This window comes from Dendrobates tinctorius, unplaced genomic scaffold (genome assembly GCF_039654945.1).
Source record: "Dendrobates tinctorius isolate UK_male_01 unplaced genomic scaffold, ASM3965494v1 ptg000173l, whole genome shotgun sequence".
In the NCBI taxonomy this organism is placed as follows: Eukaryota; Metazoa; Chordata; class Amphibia; order Anura; family Dendrobatidae; genus Dendrobates; species Dendrobates tinctorius.
In genome coordinates, this window is record NW_027361840.1 from 8,723,449 (window position 1) to 8,741,333 (window position 17,885).

Genomic DNA, 17,885 nt, shown 5'->3' on the forward strand with positions numbered 1-17,885 from the left:
GCCGCGGCGAGGATTTCACCTCTGTCTCTACTAGTAAGATCAAGCACCGCAGCACATACACACGAGCCGTCCCTCTGCGGCCTCCATTGTTGGGTATTGTCTACATCCATGGTGGTCTAGGACACGGAAAGGATAAATGTCTGGGTCCCTGGTGGTCGCCAGCGATGGTATAAATGGAAATTTTGAAATAGTCCGTGAACGATTCCATGGTGGTCTAGAGCAGTGGGATAGTTAATTCCAATATTTCTGGTAGTGTACAGCATTGATGGGGATTGTATGGATCCCTGGTGGTCTAGGGCAGTGAGGGGTTATTGTACGGATCCCTGGTTGGCTAGGGCATTGAGGGGTTATTGTACGGATCCTGGTGGTCTAGGGCAGTGAGGTGTTATTGTATGGATCCCTGGTGGGCTAGGACAGTGAGGGGTTACTGTACGGATCCCTGGTGGGCTAGGACAGTGAGGTGTTATTGTACGGATCCCTGGTGGTCTAGGACAGTGAGGGGTTATTGTACGGATCCCTGGTGGTCTACGGCAGCGAGGGATTATTGTACGCATCCCTGGTGGGCTAGGACAGTGAGGGGTTACTGTACGGATCCTGGTGGTCTAGGACAGTGAGGGGTTATTGTACGGATCCTGGTGGTCTAGGACAGTGAGGGGTTATTGTACGGATCCCTGGTGGTCTACGGCAGCGAGGGATTATTGTACGGATCCCTGGTGGGCTAGGGCAGCGAGGGGTTATTGTACGGATCCTGGTGGTCTGGGGCAGTGAGGGGTTATTGTACGGATCCTGGTGGTCTAGGGTAGTGAGGGGTTATTGTATGGATCCCTGGTGGTCTAGGGCAGTGAGGGGTTATTGTACGGATCCCTGGTGGTCTAGGGCAGTCAGGGGTTATTGTACGGATCCTGGTGGTCTGGGGCAGTGAGGGGTTATTGTACGGATCCTGGTGGTCTAGGGCAATCATATGCTTATATTACATATCCCTGGCGGAGGGAAGTGAATGTTTATCCTTATGCCCCGGGATCTGGTACTTTCCCACCTCTTTGGTCCCTGGCACTGTCCTTGCTTCAGACTGATCGCTCAGCTTCCTTTCTCCCTACGCTGACCATAGAGAGGGATAGAGGAGGGACGTTGCGGCTGCTCTATGGAGGACTGCACCGTTCACTCTGCCCAACCATATACAGGTGCCCGTTTATGGTCCTGGTCTCATGGGCCGGCGTGGTTAGCGCACCGGTTCTGTCCCTGCACAGCGTGCGTTCTGTCGGCAGCGTCCCCCCGATGCAGTGTGCTGCAGCCAATGCATTTTACTCACTTGTCGGCTAAGCGGCGGCACGTTTACCTCCGCAATGTGGGGACGATCGGCCCGGCCACATGGGCAATCACACATCAGGGGCCGTGCAAACAGGTAATAATGCTGCAAACTTCAGAGCTGACATCGCAGCATTCTGCCCGTGCCCGGTGTCATCTGATGCAGGAAATACTCCCTGCCCCTCTTCCCAGCTGTCTGTGCACATGCTTGTTGACAGTTTCCAATGAGATCATATGTTTGGTGTTTTGTCACCACATTCTCTCCGCAAACAATAGAAAAGAATAAGATTTAATAAACATTTTGAGGATATAAAAATTATTAATAAATATACTGAAATGAGAAGAAACGGGGGAGCCTTCAGCGAGCCCGACGGCACGAAGCAGTGACCCAGTCCTTGACTTGACAATTTTAGTTCCATCTGGTTCATGGAAAGCCGGGTGATCATCTGACCCTGATATTACCCCCGCTACTGCCCTCACCCATCAGGGTGCTGATATTACCCCCTCTACTGCCCTCACCCACCAGGGGTGCTGATATTACCCCCTCTACTGCCCTCACCCACCAGCGGTGCTGATATTACCCCTTCTACTGCCCTCGCCCACCAGGGGTGCTGATATTACCCCCTCTACTGCCCTCACCCACCAGCGGTGCTGATATTACCCCTTCTACTGCCCTCGCCCACCAGGGGAGCTGATATTACCCCCCTCTACTGCCCTCACCCAAAAGCGGTGCTGATATTACCCCCCTCTACTGCCCTTACCCAAAAGCGGTGCTGATATTACCCCCTCTACTGCCCTTACCCACCAGGGGTGCTGATATTACCCCCTCTACTGCCCTCACCCACCAGGGTGCTGATATTACCCCCTCTACTGCCCTCACCCACCAGGGTGCTGATATTACCCCCTCTACTGCCCTCACCCACCAGGGGTGCTGATATTACCCCCGCTACTGCCCTCACCCACCAGGGGTGCTGATATTACCCCCACTACTGCCCTCACCCATCAGGGGAGCTGATATTACCCCCCTCTACTGCCCTCACCCAAAAGCGGTGCTGATATTACCCCCGCTACTGCCCTCACCCACCAGGGGTGCTGATATTACCCCCTCTACTGCCCTTACCCACCAGGGGTGCTGATATTACCCCCTCTACTGCCCTCACCCACCAGGGTGCTGATATTACCCCCTCTACTGCCCTCACCCACCAGGGGTGCTGATATTACCCCCTCTACTGCCCTCACCCACCAGGGGTGCTGATATTACCCCCTCTACTGCCCTCACCCACCAGGGGTGCTGATATTACCCCCTCTACTGCCCTCACCCACCAGCGGTGCTGATATTACCCCTTCTACTGCCCTCGCCCACCAGGGGTGCTGATATTACCCCCCTCTACTGCCCTCACCCAAAAGCGGTGCTGATATTACCCCCTCTACTGCCCTCACCCACCAGGGGCGCTAATATTACCCCCTCTACTGCCCTCACCCACCAGGGGCGCTGATATTACCCCCTCTACTGCCCTCACCCACCAGGGTGCTGATATTACCCCCTCTACTGCCCTCGCCACCCACCAGGGGCGCTAATATTACCCCCTCTACTGCCCTCGCCACCCACCAGGGTGCTGATATTACCCCCTCTACTGCCCTCGCCACCCACCAGCGGTGCTGATATCACCCCCTCTACTGCCCTCGCCACCCACCAGGGGCGCTAATATTACCCCCTCTACTGCCCTCACCCAAAAGCGGTGCTGATATTACCCCCTCCACTGCCCTCGCCACCCACCAGCGGTGCTGATATTACCCCTTCTACTGCCCTCGCCCACCAGGGGCACTGATATTACCCCTTCTACTGTCGTCGCCCACCAGGGGCGCTGATATTACCCCATCTACTGCCCTCACCCACCAGCGGTGCTGATATTACCCCCTCTACTGCCTTCGCCACCCACCAGGTGTGCTGATATTACCCCCTCTACTGCCCTCGCCCACCAGGGACGCTGATATTACCCCCTCTACTGCCCTCGCCACCCACCAGGGGTGCTGATATTACCCCCTCTACTGCCCTCGCCCACCAGGGCCACTGATATTACCCCTTCTACTGCCCTCGCCCACCAGGGGTGCAGATATTACCCCCTTCTACTGCCCTCGCCCACCAGGGGTGCTGATATTACCGCCTCTACTGCCCTCGCCCACCAGGGGCGCTGATATTATCCCCTTAACCGCTAGGGCCGCTGCTATTATCCCTTCTACTGCCCTTGACCACCAGGGTTGCTGATATCCCCTCGCCCACCAAGGGCGCTGATATTATCCCAACCACTAGGGGGCGATGCTATTATCCCCTCGACCACTAGTATCAGGTACATTCACTGCAAAAAGCCCAAAGCTGAGGTCAGTAAACTGGTGAGCGGGTCAGTGACCACCGCGGCTTTTGGAGTTGGAGCAGCGGGTGACTCCCAGCTCATCCGATACTGATTGGTTGTTGTAATGGCCCCGTACACATCAGATGTAAGGAGTCTAAACCCTGGGATTTCAGCGGGATTTGCTGCCACTCCGTTTGGGGGTCTCCTAACTCCCCTTTTGATCGGTGAAGAGAGAAGCTGCTGCCGAGGAATAGGGACGACACAGGTGATTCTGTCAGCGGCTCTCGGAGAGCACAGGAGCGTTCCTGTGTGCGGCGGAGTCAGGAGAGACACCTATGTAATGTGTACATCACCTAATCTGACAGCAGCATTATGTGGGAGCAGAGCTCCTGATTCCAGTAATGTGTCACTTACTGGGCTGCTTGCTGTAGTTTTATCAGCAGGAGATTATCACCAGTAACCCTGCTGCCGTGTAGTCCTCCATATTCATTCTGTATTGCCCTATCACCCATCATTCATTGCCCGCTTTCTGCCTATGCACAGTGTACGCAGAAGGCTGCCAATCAGTTATTTTTATCACAACTTCAGCAAGCAGCCCGGTAAGTGTCACAGTGCTGGAATCAGGGTCTCGCCCCCCTCATCATGCTGCTGACATTGATTTTTAAGGGGTTGCCTGTTTTTCCCCACAGGCTCATAGATGTGTAAACTAATAAGCTGACCGGTACTTACCCTCCCCAGGTCCAGCATGGAGTCTTCGCCACTGCCCTGGTTTGTGTTTGGCTGCAGCGGTGACGTCACAGGGCTGTAGCCAAACACTAAGCTCAGCACGCTCTGCCAAAGTAAACCCTGTGAGTTGCTGAGCTCAGTGATTGTCTGCAGCGCTGTCGATCTGATGTCAATGCTGATCAACAAGAGACCAGGGCAGCAGCAAAGACACAGCTCTGGACCTGGGGAGGGCAAGCACAGCTCAGATTATCATTTTGTGGGTAAAAAATAAGTGAAAGCCGGTGACCGCGGTAAGGATCGGCCCTCCGGTTATTAGTCCCAATAAACCCTAAGACCACTGCTGATGACCCTGGGGTGATGACATTACCCCTTCTGCCCTACATTTACCATTCAGGACTGTAGCTAGGTGCTGGAGCCGCAGCAGCGGCCATACTGCTGGTCACCCAGCTTTCCTGGACACAGATGGGACTAAGGAATGGACATCGGGACAATTCACCCCCATTGGTCTGTCAGGCCTGCGGTGTTCACACATACGTGTGCCGAGGTTACGGAGCGTCGTAGTCATGGCTGCTCTGCCGCTCACGGGACCCCCAGACCCCGATATTCCTCCACTGTGGAGGTCAGGGTATCGAAGGACATCTGGAAGTGGTCGTCCTCGCAGCCGTACCCCCGGTACCAGTGCAGATAAGCTCCTGCGTTGTACATCGCCCGGGCCCTGGACAGGACGCCGCTCATCAGGTCAGCTGCACTGGAGTGATTGGCGCAGACCGTCAGGGAATGGCTGTGACACGAGGGGTCCAAAATGTTCTGGGGGTCTACGGAAAGATAACACAAAGACGTGAGCAAAGTGCATGACCCCGCGCTGGCTGTGGGGTAATAGTCTGAGCATGCACTCACCCGTCCAGCACTGGATGGCGGAGGGGTGCCACGGCACACAGCGGTACGCCTGCCGCAGCTTCATCAGCACCGAGTCCCGGGACAGCAGGAATGGATAGTCCTGGGAGTTACGAGCCACAGCCAATACGGACAGACTGTGATGCTGGGCAGGAAAGAGTTAACGATCGTGCTGACGTAGTGCAGTGCCACGTAACCTGCACTCCGGAGCCCGGGAAAGCTGGGTGACAGAAACAGCTGAGCATAGCACCTAGTAACCCTGCACGTCACCGACCATTTTTAATTTCTTTGCTTTGTTCTTTTTCCTCCTTTTCTTCCAAAAGTCTGAAAGGTTTAACCCCGCGGGCGGCACATAATAAGAGACGGCGATTTCCTCTATACACCCCATACTGGCTGTGAGGTATGGGAGAAGCGATCAAACGATCACAGGAGAAAATCCCCGAAGGGGAACTAAAGAATATAGCGGGAAAATAAACATTTTTTACAAAAAAATTATATATTTAAAAAAAAAAAAAAAAATTGTATCTCGATGTCTGAAAAAATACATAAATTATCATTTTAATAAAAAAAAAACACCAAGAACCCAGCTTCATAGCTGCCGCAACGCCACCAAAAAATTCAATAAAAGAAATCAAAACCTGGTGTAATCCCCAGGACGGCACCAGTAAAAGCGTCAGCTCCGCTTATCACGTGGGTTCATAAGTGGCCGAATGCAGCTCTGGATGTGACTGGAGTATGACACTTATCTGGATTGTGTATCTGTAGATGTTCTCAGTGTTGTTACACTGTAATGCAGGGCTGCACTCCAGTCACACCCAGAGCTGCGTCCAGGATATCAATATTTAAAGTAAAATTGTGATTCTATTAGAATTTTTAGAACGTTAGGAAGAATAAAAAGTGATATTGTAGTTGCAGGAAAGGATACGAGCCGGCCGTGTGGATCGGCTCGGGGGATCGTCTGCACCACGGAGCTCGTCACTTTGTCCCAGGAGGCCGTTCCCCTGTGGATACCATGAAACGAAAAGGAACCAGTGAAATAATCTGCAGCTGCCTTGTTCGGAGCAGATTGCCAGGGGTCCGCTGTTAGGACCGCCAGCGCTCAGCTTAAGGGCAGAGTCAGACGGTCGTATTTCTCCTGCGAGAATCACATGGTAAACCTCGTCCATCATGCTGTCTTGCTCAGGTCAGGAGAGGTGCTGGGCCAGTCCGTGCGATGCGATTCTCGAACGAGTTCTACGGCCGTCGGACTCTGCCCTAATAGAGAGGATCTGCACTTGGAGATCTTCTTGGCTTAATTTAAGGCAGTATCGGCGCCCGTGGTGGGGGTAAATGGCTGCCACAGTCGCCTGACTTGTCCAGAATTGCAGGAATTAGATACATGTATTTCAGGAAAGCCGCCCCTCACCTGTTACAGACCAGAGATGTGTGGAGGAACTTCATGGTGGACATCGGACATAGACAACGGATCAGCTCCCAGGGCTCCAGGCCTACACTCACCGAACTGAAATGACACAAAAGAGACGTCAGTGCAACACACCCAATATTTCATCACCCATACAGGACCCTTAAGACGGCACCTTCTGGTCCTCAGCGAATATACAGGACAGAAGAGCCCTGCAAGACAGGAGGCAATGTGCGTGTTCATAGAGGTCAGGGAGATGGATGGATGAAGCCCAGACGCAGGGAGTGTCTTGTTTTCCACAAAAGAGGCCGCTCTCTTCATTACCTCATCATTCTGGAACAGGAGGACCCCGTCACAGAACCTATGTTAAAAAAAAAAAAAATTATTGCATAGCTGAATGAGACCCCATTGCGGTACCTAAAAATAGGATTAAGGCTGTGTTCACACACAGCTTTTTTTTAACGGTTTTTACCGCGGTTTTCACTATAAACCGCTAAAAATAAGCTGCAGTCATTTCTATGCATTTTGCACTTTTTGTGCACATTGATGCGTTTTTACCGCGAAAAAACCGCATCGCGATAAAAAACGCAGCATGCTCATTAATTTTGCGGATTTTCCCCGTTTTAGGCCTCTTCCATGCGGTTTTAAACCGCTGCGGAAAAAAAACGCATCAAAACCGCCCAAAAAACGCAAGCGAAAAATAGGTGCGGTTTCTGGGAAGGGATTCAGGTTTTTGAGCAGAAAATTTCTGCAACGTGTGCACTTAGCCTAACTTCTACTTCCACTGAAACTGCCCTAAGGTCACCAATGACCTACTAGCCGCCAAAGCCAAGCGACACTACTCTGTCCTCCTCCTCCTGGACCCGTCTTCTGCCTTTGACACAGTGGACCTCTATGCTGATGACACACAGATCTACATCTCCGGACCAGATATCACCTCCCTACTAACCAGAATCCCTCAATGTCTGACTGCTATTTCATCCTTCTTCTCCGCTAGATTTCTAAAACTTAATATGGACAAAACAGAATTCATCCTCTTTCCCCCATCTCACTCGACTCCGCCAACGGACCTATCCATTAAAGTCAATGGCTGCTCACTCTTCCCAGTCCCACAAGCTCGCTGCCTCGGGGTAATCCTTGACTCCGATCTCTCCTACAAACCACATATCCAAGCCCTTTCCGCTTCCTGCCGACTTCAACTCAAAACTATTTCCTGGATCCGTACATGCCTCAACCAAGAATCTGCAAAAACCCTAGTCCATGCCCTCATCATCTCCTGCCTTGACTACTGCAACCTCCTGCTCTGTGGCCTCCCCTCTAACACTCTCGCTCTCCTCCAATCTATTCTAAACTCTGCTGCCTGACTAATCCACCTGTCCCCCCGCTATTCCCCGGCCTCTCCTCTCTGTCAATCCCTGCGCTGGCTCCCCATTACCCAGAGACCCCAGAACAAGACCCTAACCATGACATACAAAGCCATCCACAGCCTGAGTCCTCTGTACATCTGTGACCTCTACTTACCTACACGAAACCTCCGATCCTCACAAGATCTCCTTCTCTACTCCCCTCTTATCTCCTCTTCCCACAATCGCATACAAGATTTCTCCCGTGCTTCCCCCATACTCTGGAACTCTCTACCCCAACATATCAGACTCTCACCTACCATGGAAACCTTCAAAAAGAGCCTGAAGACCGACCTCTTCCGACAAGCCTACAACCTGCAGTAACCACCGATCCACCAAACCGCTGCACGACCAGCTCTACCCTCACCTACTGTATTATCACCCATCCCTTGTAGATTGTGAGCCCTCGCGGGCAGGGTCCTCTCTCCTCCTGGACCAGTCGTGACTTGTATTCATTAAGATTACTGTACTTGTATGTATTATGTACACCCCTCCTCACATGTAAAGTGCCATGGAATAAATGGCGCTATAATAATAAATAATAATAATAATCTATAAATGCAGCACTGGTCAGGACCCCAACGCAGTACCTAAAAAAGTGAATAATTGCTATAACTCAAACCAGTGAATAATTGATTGCATCAGTGACCAACTCTCCGCAGTACCCATAATATATGACTGTAGCTGTGTAAATGACCCCAGCAGAGTATGTAAGTCACTGCACTACCGGACAGGAGCACGTCGCAGAACCCAGATTCATATTGTGTTACCTTTGCATCCAGGTCAGGCAGAGCAGCGAGTTATAATGCTGGAGCGGAGAGTCGCCTGTGTCGTGTGGGGCTGCGGTGACAGACAAAATATACCCGGCGGGATATGCATCTCTTATCTCTTCACATAGTCGAGAACCCAAACCTGAGGGGCAGAACAAAGGACATCCCGATTTATTACATACTGTGTAGTCCAATAAAGTGTCCTTTCTGAAAGGGGTTTCATTAAAAGTGATTAATCACTGACGCAACAGAGAAAAGCGCTCGCCTGAGTGATGCACCCATTCCTCTGTACTCCGCTCTTGTCAAAAAATGCATAAAATAGCGGTGTACCTACCCATGTACCATCCATGGATCTATGAATGCTCAGCTTTCCAAGGAGGACTTAGCGCAGCTGATCACGACGAGAGCTCTCCGCAAGACATCAGAATGGTTCACAGAGACAGGGGGCTCCTAGAGGCAGGGGTCTCACAGCGGCAGGGGTCTCACAGCGGCAGGGGTCTCACAGAGGCAAGGGGCTCCTAGAGGCAGGGGTCTCACAGAGGCAGAGGTCTCACAGAGGCAGAGGTCTCACAGAGGCAGGGGTCTCACAGCGGCAGGGGTCTCACAGCGGCAGGGGTCTCACAGCGGCAGGGGTCTCACAGCGGCAGGGGTCTCACAGAGGCAAGGGGCTCCTAGAGGCAGGGGTCTTACAGAGGCAGGGGTCTCACAGAGGCAGGGGTCTCACAGAGGCAGGGGTCTCACAGAGGCAGGGGTCTCACAGAGGCAGGGGTCTCACAGAGGCAGGGGTCTCACAGCGGCAGGGGTCTCACAGCGGCAGGGGTCTCACAGCGGCAGGGGTCTCAGAGGCAGGGGTCTCACAGAGACAGGGGGCTCCTAGAGGCAGGGGTCTCACAGAGGCAGGGGTCTCACAGAGGCAGGGTTCACACAGAGGCAGGGTTCACACAGAGGCAGGGTTCACACAGAGGCAGGGTTCACACAGAGGCAGGGGTCTCACAGAGGCAGGGGTCTCACAGAGGCAGGGTTCACACAGAGGCAGGGTTCACACAGAGGCAGGGTTCACACAGAGGCAGGGTTCACACAGAGGCAGGGTTCACACAGAGGCAGGGGTCTCACAGAGGCAGGGGTCTCACAGAGGCAGGGGTCTCACAGAGGCAGGGTTCACACAGAGGCAGGGGTCTCACAGAGGCAGGGTTCACACAGAGGCAGGGTTCACACAGAGGCAGGGGTCTCACAGAGGCAGGGTTCACACAGAGGCAGGGTTCACACAGAGGCAGGGTTCACACAGAGGCAGGGTTCACACAGAGGCAGGGTTCACACAGAGGCAGAGGTCTCACAGAGGCAGGGTTCACACAGAGGCAGGGGTCTCACAGAGGCAGGGTTCACACAGAGGCAGGGTTCACACAGAGGCAGGGTTCACACAGAGGCAGGGTTCACACAGAGGCAGGGTTCACACAGAGGCAGAGGTCTCAGAGGCAGGGTTCACACAGAGGCAGGGGTCTCACAGAGGCAGGGTTCACACAGAGGCAGGGTTCACACAGAGGCAGGGGTCTCACAGAGGCAGGGTTCACACAGAGGCAGGGTTCACACAGAGGCAGGGGTCTCACAGAGGCAGGGTTCACACAGAGGCAGGGGTCTCACAGAGGCAGAGGTCTCACAGAGGCAGGGTTCACACAGAGGCAGGGTTCACACAGAGGCAGGGGTCTCACAGAGGCAGGGTTCACACAGAGGCAGGGTTCACACAGAGGCAGGGGTCTCACAGAGGCAGGGTTCACACAGAGGCAGGGTTCACACAGAGGCAGAGGTCTCACAGAGGCAGGGTTCACACAGAGGCAGGGGTCTCACAGAGGCAGGGTTCTCCCAGAAGCAGGGGTCTCACAGAGGCAGGGTTCACACAGAGGCAGGGTTCTCCCAGAAGCAGGGGGCTCCCAGAGGCAGAAACTTTTGAGCTTTCTATAAAAGCACAAAGAGGAGGACGGTCGGGGGCTCATCCCTAGAGCAGAACGGGAGACGCCATTGTCTGTTTTGCTTATTGGCCATTTCTTATTCCTATTAGCTGGTGGCCCTGAGTGTGGGGAGGAGGACTCCCAGACAGTGACCGGGCAGGTACCCAGGGGACCGCCATCAGGGTTCCTGACGGAACGATACTGGGAGGACATTAAAGGGAGAGACTTGACTAAAGTTGTCAGGGAAACAGGGGGCGGGGCAAGGATAAAAGGAGCAGGGGGCGCGCTGAGGTGGCAGTTGGGAGAGAGTGTGACAGGAGGCAGGAAGCCGGGTGACTTGGAGGGACACCGACAGGAGCCTGTGAGGAGGATACTGCGCACTCACCGACAAGGGAGACTTGAGAGACTTACCGGAGGCCGCTTCCCGCCCCCGTTCGCAGAGAGTCACGCCCGCCGCCCCCTGCCTTTGTGAGACTGATCCCTTACATAAGGTTGCGGCTGTGACTACACGTAAACCGGCCACAGAGGCCTGGACACTGCCCCCCGGCCTTCTCCCACTGCGGCGACCCTATCATCACCGGCCTCAGGGGACACCACCTCGTCCTAGGCGACATTAGAGGCCCATTTCCTGGCTGTGGAGGGACCCTTATCAGAGGACAGCTACTGGTCATTTGGGGAACTGCGTCATTACCGTGCCCCACCGACATCGTTTCTTCAGGGCCTGTTGCGCCCCACCGACATCGTTTCTTCAGGGCCTGTTGCGCCCCACAGACATCATTTCTTCAGGACCTGCTGCGCCCCACCGGCATCGTTCCTTCAGAGCCTGTTGCACCCCACCGGCATCGTTCCTTCAGAGCCTGTTGCACCCCACCGGCATCGTTCCTTCAGGGTATGTTGCGCCCCACCGGCATTGTTTCTTCAGGGCCTGTTGCGCCCCACCGGCATCATTTCTTCAGGACCTGCTGCGCCCCACCGGCATTGTTCCTTCAGGGCCTGTTGCGCCCCACCGCCATCGTTTTTTCAGGGCCTGTTGCGCCCCACCGTCATTGTTTCATCAGGGCCTGTTGCGCCCCACCGTCATTGTTTCTTCAGGACCTGCTGCGCCCCCACCGACATAATTTCTTCAGGGCTTGTTGCGCCCCACCGCCATCGTTTCTTCAGGGCCTGTTGTGCCCCACCGGCATCGTTTCTTCAGGGCCTGTCGAGCCCAAATCTTCCCGGAATATCGAGGTGTCAAGACAGCCACATCAACGATCTCTAAACGGCCGCATCTGCGATCCCGAGTGACGCAAGGAAGGATAAGTGGACTATAGCCATAAGTACTATAGTTTGGCCACGTTCCGGCTTTCTACATCTGGACTAGCCGGGGTACTCCCAGTTTCCTTAGAAAAGTATTGTTTGTTTTATTGAGTCCCTGCGAGGACAGATTTGTGTTTACCCCTTTCTGCCTGTTCAGCATGGCCCTAGGGGCTCCCATTTATATAGTTGATTATACAAGTTATACCCTGTCTTGTGTCTCGTCACTGCATCCTGAGAATCTGCTGGTCACTACACTTGGCGTAGTCGGCAGGATGCAGTCTCCGAGCGCAGACAGTGGTGCCCCCGATCAGGGCGGAGCTGTCATCTCTATAAATAATGAGGGTCCCCGCTCCAGCATTTCATTGGGAGCCATGCTGAACAACCTGCCTAGATTTTCCGGCTCCAATAATATGTTATGGAGCTGGACAGAGCGGATGCGGGGGCTCTTTCGGATGCACCCAATGACCCCTGATCTGGAAGCCGAGGTGGCACTCATGGCACTGGATGGGGAGGTGCGGAGGTCAGTGATGTTGAAACCTCCGGGGCACCGCAACACTTTTGAAAAAGTGTTGCAGATAGTAGAACAGACCCATGGGGAACCTACTATTGTGGGAGAGTTAAGGACCCATTTGTTTAGTCGGATGCAGGTAGAGGGGGAGACGATCACAGAGTATATGAATGTCCTCCAGGAATTGCATACGGCTATAGAAAGAAAGGACGGGGTAGGGGTAGGACCTGTTGACATTACCCTACGTGACCTACTGGTGACTGGTTTGCGAGATCCATTACTCAAACAGGCACTGCGGGAGCAGATCAGAATGAATCCCCGAATAGACTTTTCAGAGGTGGGAAGTCAGGCACGTGCTCGAGAGCGGGAGCAGGGGTTGGCGGTCCCCGTGGGGAAAATCTGAGGTGTGGAGGCCTCCGCGAATGTAGTCGAGGAGCCTCAGTGGGTGGAGGAGATGAAGCAAGAGCTGAAAAATATTAAGGGCGATTTGGCCGAAGTAAAGAGAAGAACCGAGACTGGACGACCTAGCTTTAACCCCGGCTCCTGGGGATCACGCTCCCCGTGGAGTGGTCAGCCTACACAGGCCCGGTGTTTTGAGTGTGGAGAACCAGGCCTCTTTGCCCGAGAGTGTCCGCGGCGTGGGAGACACCCACCCCGGCGGCCATTAAACTAAAGGTCTCCGGGCTGGGGGGATGCCGCTCGGAGCCGAAAACCACAACTAGGGGTGGTGGAAGTCCCGAAGATTTGGTAGCAAAGTGTCCGGTGGTTTGGGCAGAAGTGGAGGGCCGGGCCGTCCGGTGTCTGGTAGACACGGGGTCACAGGTAACCACCATGCCTGCAACGTACTTTCAACAAAACTTCCCGGAGGCAGCAAGACCCCAGTGGGGGCCCATGATTAGGCTAATAGCCGCCAACCAATTGCCGGTCCCGGTTGCCGGGGTAGTGTGGGTGCAGGTGACGTTGTGTGGCAAATCCCTTGGTCGCAGAGGGGTGGTGCTAACTCAAGGAGAAGCTGACCAACGGCACCCCGTCACCCTAGGCATGAATATTTTACAAGAGTTCAGCCACTTACTACTAAATGATCCCACACAGAAGATCCTGAAGCAGTGGGGTTCTCGCACAGCTCAGGGACAGGTATTCCAGTAGCTGGTACGAGGTGCGCGAGTGCATCAGGACTGCCGGGAGGGCGAGGCTCTGGGCAAGGTCATCGCGTCAGTGGCTCCCCTGCTTGTGCTACCTCCTGAACAGACAGTGGTGGCCCTGTCAATTCGAGCCCCGATACCTTTAGAGGGCGTGGAGGTGCAGGTGAAGCCGTGTCACTCAGAGCGCTTACCTCCTGGCATACTGGTGGCCCGTTCCCTGGCTACGGTGCAAAAAGGAACAGTCCTGGTACGCTGCGTTAACCTTGAAGACCAAGACACCGTTCTGAAAGCACGGACTGTACTGGCCAAACTAGTAAGGCCGTTAGAAGAAGTGCTGCCAGCTCCTGCGGTTCAATTACGAGTATACCCCGAGGATCCTTGAGAAGTAACAATACGAACCTTGCAGGCCCACGAAGTCTCGGCACAAGAGAAGGGCCAAAATATTTTGAAGCAGATGTGGGCCGAGCTTTATGGATTAACTGCAGCCCAACTCTCACAGATAAAAACATTGCTTGGACAGTACAATGAAGTTTTGCTAATCATGAGGACGATTTTGGGTGTACCACCGCCATCACTCATGAAGTCCCCACAGCAGGAGCGGCCCCTATCCGGGAACGATATCGACAGATTCCGCCACAACTCTATCAAGAGGTGAAAACACCAAGGTTACTTACCGGTAGCCGTTTTTTCCGGAGCCCATGACGGCACACATGAGAGGGGGGATCCGCCCAGTCAGGACAGAAACCCTACTGAAGATAAAAGGGGCGGTACCTCTCCCTCGCTTCAGTTGGTTTACAGAGCATGAGAGGCCCCCCAGGTTAGTACACATGGTAAAACTATCACCACATTATATCTAACTAAAAAAAGCACCCAAACTATAGTGCACACCAAAGAAGTGAAAAAGGGGGGGAATATACAGGTGCCGTCATGGGCTCCAGAAAAACCGGCTACCGGTAAGTAACCTTGGTGTTTTCCCGTCTCCCATGACGGCACACATGAGAGACTTTTGTAGAATAAGACACCTTAGGGAGGGACCACCGCTTGGAGCACCCTTCTACCAAAGGTTAGGTCAGTAGAGGAAGACAGATCAAGTCGGTAGTGCTTAAAAAAGGTGGAAGGTGAGGACCAAGTAGCGACTTTACAAATTTGTTCAATCGATACCTCAGCCTTCTCTGCCCAGGAGGTAGCCATGGCTCTGGTGGAGTGAGCCTTGATGCCTTCTGGAACCGGAGCGCCACTTGCGGAGTAGGATAACATAATAGCCTCCCTGATCCATCTGGCAATCGTACTCTTAGCTACCCCGTGCCCTTTTCTACTACCCTGAAAGGCTACAAAAAGGGACTGGACCTTTCCTCCACTGACTAGTTACTGACATATATTGTACTATGGCTCTTCTTACATCTAATGTATGGAACTTTTGCTCCCCAGGGTTTCTAGGATTGTTACAGAAAGATGGCAAGGAGATCTCCTGAGTCCTATGAAACTTTTGGACTACCTTGGGGAGATAGGCCGGGTCTGGTCTTAGAACCACTCGGTCATCCAAGATCTGTGTATATGGAGGACATATAGATAGAGCTTATAGGTCGCTTACTCTTCGGGCTGATGTTAAGGCTACCAGTAAGACAGTTTTAAGTGTAAGTAGCTTTGGTGACAGCTCTAGTAGTGGTTCAAAGGGGTCTTTGGTTAAGGCCTCTAAGACTAGGTTGAGGTCCCAGGGTGGTATCTTTGGGATAATGACCGGCCTTGACCTGCCACAGGACTTTATGAATCGGGACACCCACCTATTGGCTGCTAAATTGCAGTTATATAGGGCCCCCAAAGCTGAGACTTGGACTTTGAGTGTGTTAGTGGCTAACCCCAGTTGTAGCCCCGACTGTAAGAATTCTAGGATAGGTCCCTCTGGCGCTACATCCCCCAAGGGTTCCCCCAGGAAGCCTAGGACCTTTTTCCACGTTCTACTGTAGATTTGGGATGTTATAGGTTTCCTACTTTTCAACAGGGTGGAGACTAACCCTGAAGAGAATCCCTGGCGACTCAGTAGCGCCCTCTCAAATTCCAGGCTGCTAGATGGAAGCCCTTCACCTGAGAGTGGACCACTGGTCCCTGGGAAAGCAGGTCTGGAATCTCCGGTAATATCCATGGATCTGTCACCGACATGAGTCTCAGAAAGGAGAACCAAGGCCTCCTCGGCCAAAACGGAGCTATAAGAATTATTCTCGCTCGATCCTCCCTGATTTTCCTGACCACTACTGGGATCATTGTTATCGGGGGAAATGCATAGGCCAGGATGAACTTCCAGGGTATTTGTAGGGCATCTACTGTGAAGGGGTTTTCCCTTGGATTTAGTGAGCAGAACTTCCTGACCATCCAGTTGTGTGCAGTAGCGAACAGGTCTATTTCTGGTTTGCCCCAGGCCTGAACTATTTGTTGGAAGACTTGGGGGTTTAGGGACCATTCCCCTTGTCTTAGGTGCCTGCGACTCAGGAAGTCTGCCTGTATATTTTCTACCCCCTTTATGTGCAGTGCTGTGATGGATAACAGATGTTGTTCTCCTAGCTGGAAGAGTAGATCTGATATTTGCATGAGGCCCCGAGATCTCGTTCCCCCCTGGTGATTGATGTAGGCTACTACTGCCTGATTGTCCGTCATGACTCGGGTGTGGCGGCCCCGAAGTAAAGGAAGGAAATGTTTCACGGCTTTTTCCACTGCCCATAGTTCTTTTACATTTGAACCGTGATCCTTTTCTAGCGAGGACCAGGTCCCCTGTATTGAGTGGGATCTCAGGTGTGCTCCCCATCCTGTGGCACTCGCGTCTGTTGTAATGTCCTCGACTGGTTTTTGCCACGGGACACCAGCTGTTAAATTCTTTTCTACAGTCCACCAGAGCAGGGAATCTCTTACAGCCACTGAGAGACATAGTTTGCCTTCTAAATGCCCTTTTAATTGTTTCTGTGCTGACAGAACTTCCCACTGTAGTTGCCTTACGTGGTACTGCGCCCATGCTACTGCGGGTATGCATGATGTCAACGAGCCTAAAAGGGACATTGCGTTCCTCAGTGTCATATTTGGTCTTTGTATTGCTGTGCGAGCTAGGCCCCTTATCTTGGTCACTTTGCTCTCTGGTAGGAGGCAGTGTTGTTGCTCGGAGTCCAATATCAACCCTAGGAAGGATTGCTCTTTTGCTGGGGTTATCCTTGACTTGGGGATGTTTACTATCCATCCTAGTCCTACTAGAAGTGCTATCACTTCCTTCACTTGATGTGTGCAGTGGGACTCCGACCTCCCTATTACCAGAAAGTCGTCTAGGTATGGGACAATCAATATGTCCCTGGAACGCAGAAAAGACATTACTTCGGCCATCACTTTGGTGAATACTCTGGGGGCTGTAGACAGGCCAAACGGAAGGGCTGCGTACTGGTAGTGTTTCACCTGCCCCTGGACATAGAGTGCTACTCTCAAATATTTTTGATACTCCCGATGAATTGGGATGTGATAGTAGGCATCTTTTAAGTCTATCACTGCCATGAGGCAATGCTGGAACAGGATCTTTGTGGCCGTGTTGATTGACTCCATTTTGAAGGAGCAATTGTCTACCCACTGATTGAGTCTCCTCAGGTTGACAATGGTTCTCCAAGAGCCGTCTGGTTTTTGTATTAAGAAGAGGAGGGAGTAGAACCCCCTTCCTTCTTCTTGCACTGGGACTTCCTGTAGGACTTGTTTTTCCACTAGTCCCAAGACTTCCGTCTCCAGGGCCAGCTGTTGCTCTTGGGCTTTCCTTCTGGGTGTCACTATGAAGGTATGCCTGGGCGGACAGATGAATTTTATTTTTAAACCGTCCTTTATTATGTTTAGGACCCATGTACTGGGGGAGATATTCGCCCAGGCGGAAAGGAAGAGAGAAAGCCTTCCCCCTACCTCCGGCCCGATGTCATTGGGGAGATTTTTTGGAGGAAGTGGAGGGCCCTTTAAACATATAGCCCGATCCTCTTCTTTCTTTAAAGTCCCAGCTTTTTCTATCTCCCGGGGGACGACCCCTGTTAAATCTCCTCCTCCGAAAGGGCTGCTTTTTAGGTTCTCCCGGAAATCGGGGAAAGCTTTTCTTCCTATCCCCCGCATGTTCCAAAATCTCTTCTAGTTTTTTT

General features: G+C 53.0%; 1 protein-coding gene across 1 annotated transcript in view; it reads right to left on the minus strand.

Moving 5' to 3' along the window:
• Nucleotides 1-1,580: 1,580 nt before the first annotated feature.
• Nucleotides 1,581-17,885, minus strand: part of LOC141054025 (tubulin delta chain-like) — a 28,899-nt gene continuing 12,594 nt past the window's right edge. Inside the window, exons 6-11 of the mRNA XM_073551174.1 lie at nt 8,852-8,993; nt 6,854-7,039; nt 6,682-6,777; nt 6,202-6,277; nt 5,280-5,421; nt 1,581-5,197 (exon numbers count right to left, since the gene is read on the minus strand). Of these exons, the coding sequence (XP_073407275.1) occupies nt 4,962-5,197; nt 5,280-5,421; nt 6,202-6,277; nt 6,682-6,777; nt 6,854-7,039; nt 8,852-8,993 (878 nt within the window). The 3' untranslated portion in view covers nt 1,581-4,961. The remainder of the gene's footprint in view (nt 5,198-5,279; nt 5,422-6,201; nt 6,278-6,681; nt 6,778-6,853; nt 7,040-8,851; nt 8,994-17,885) is intronic.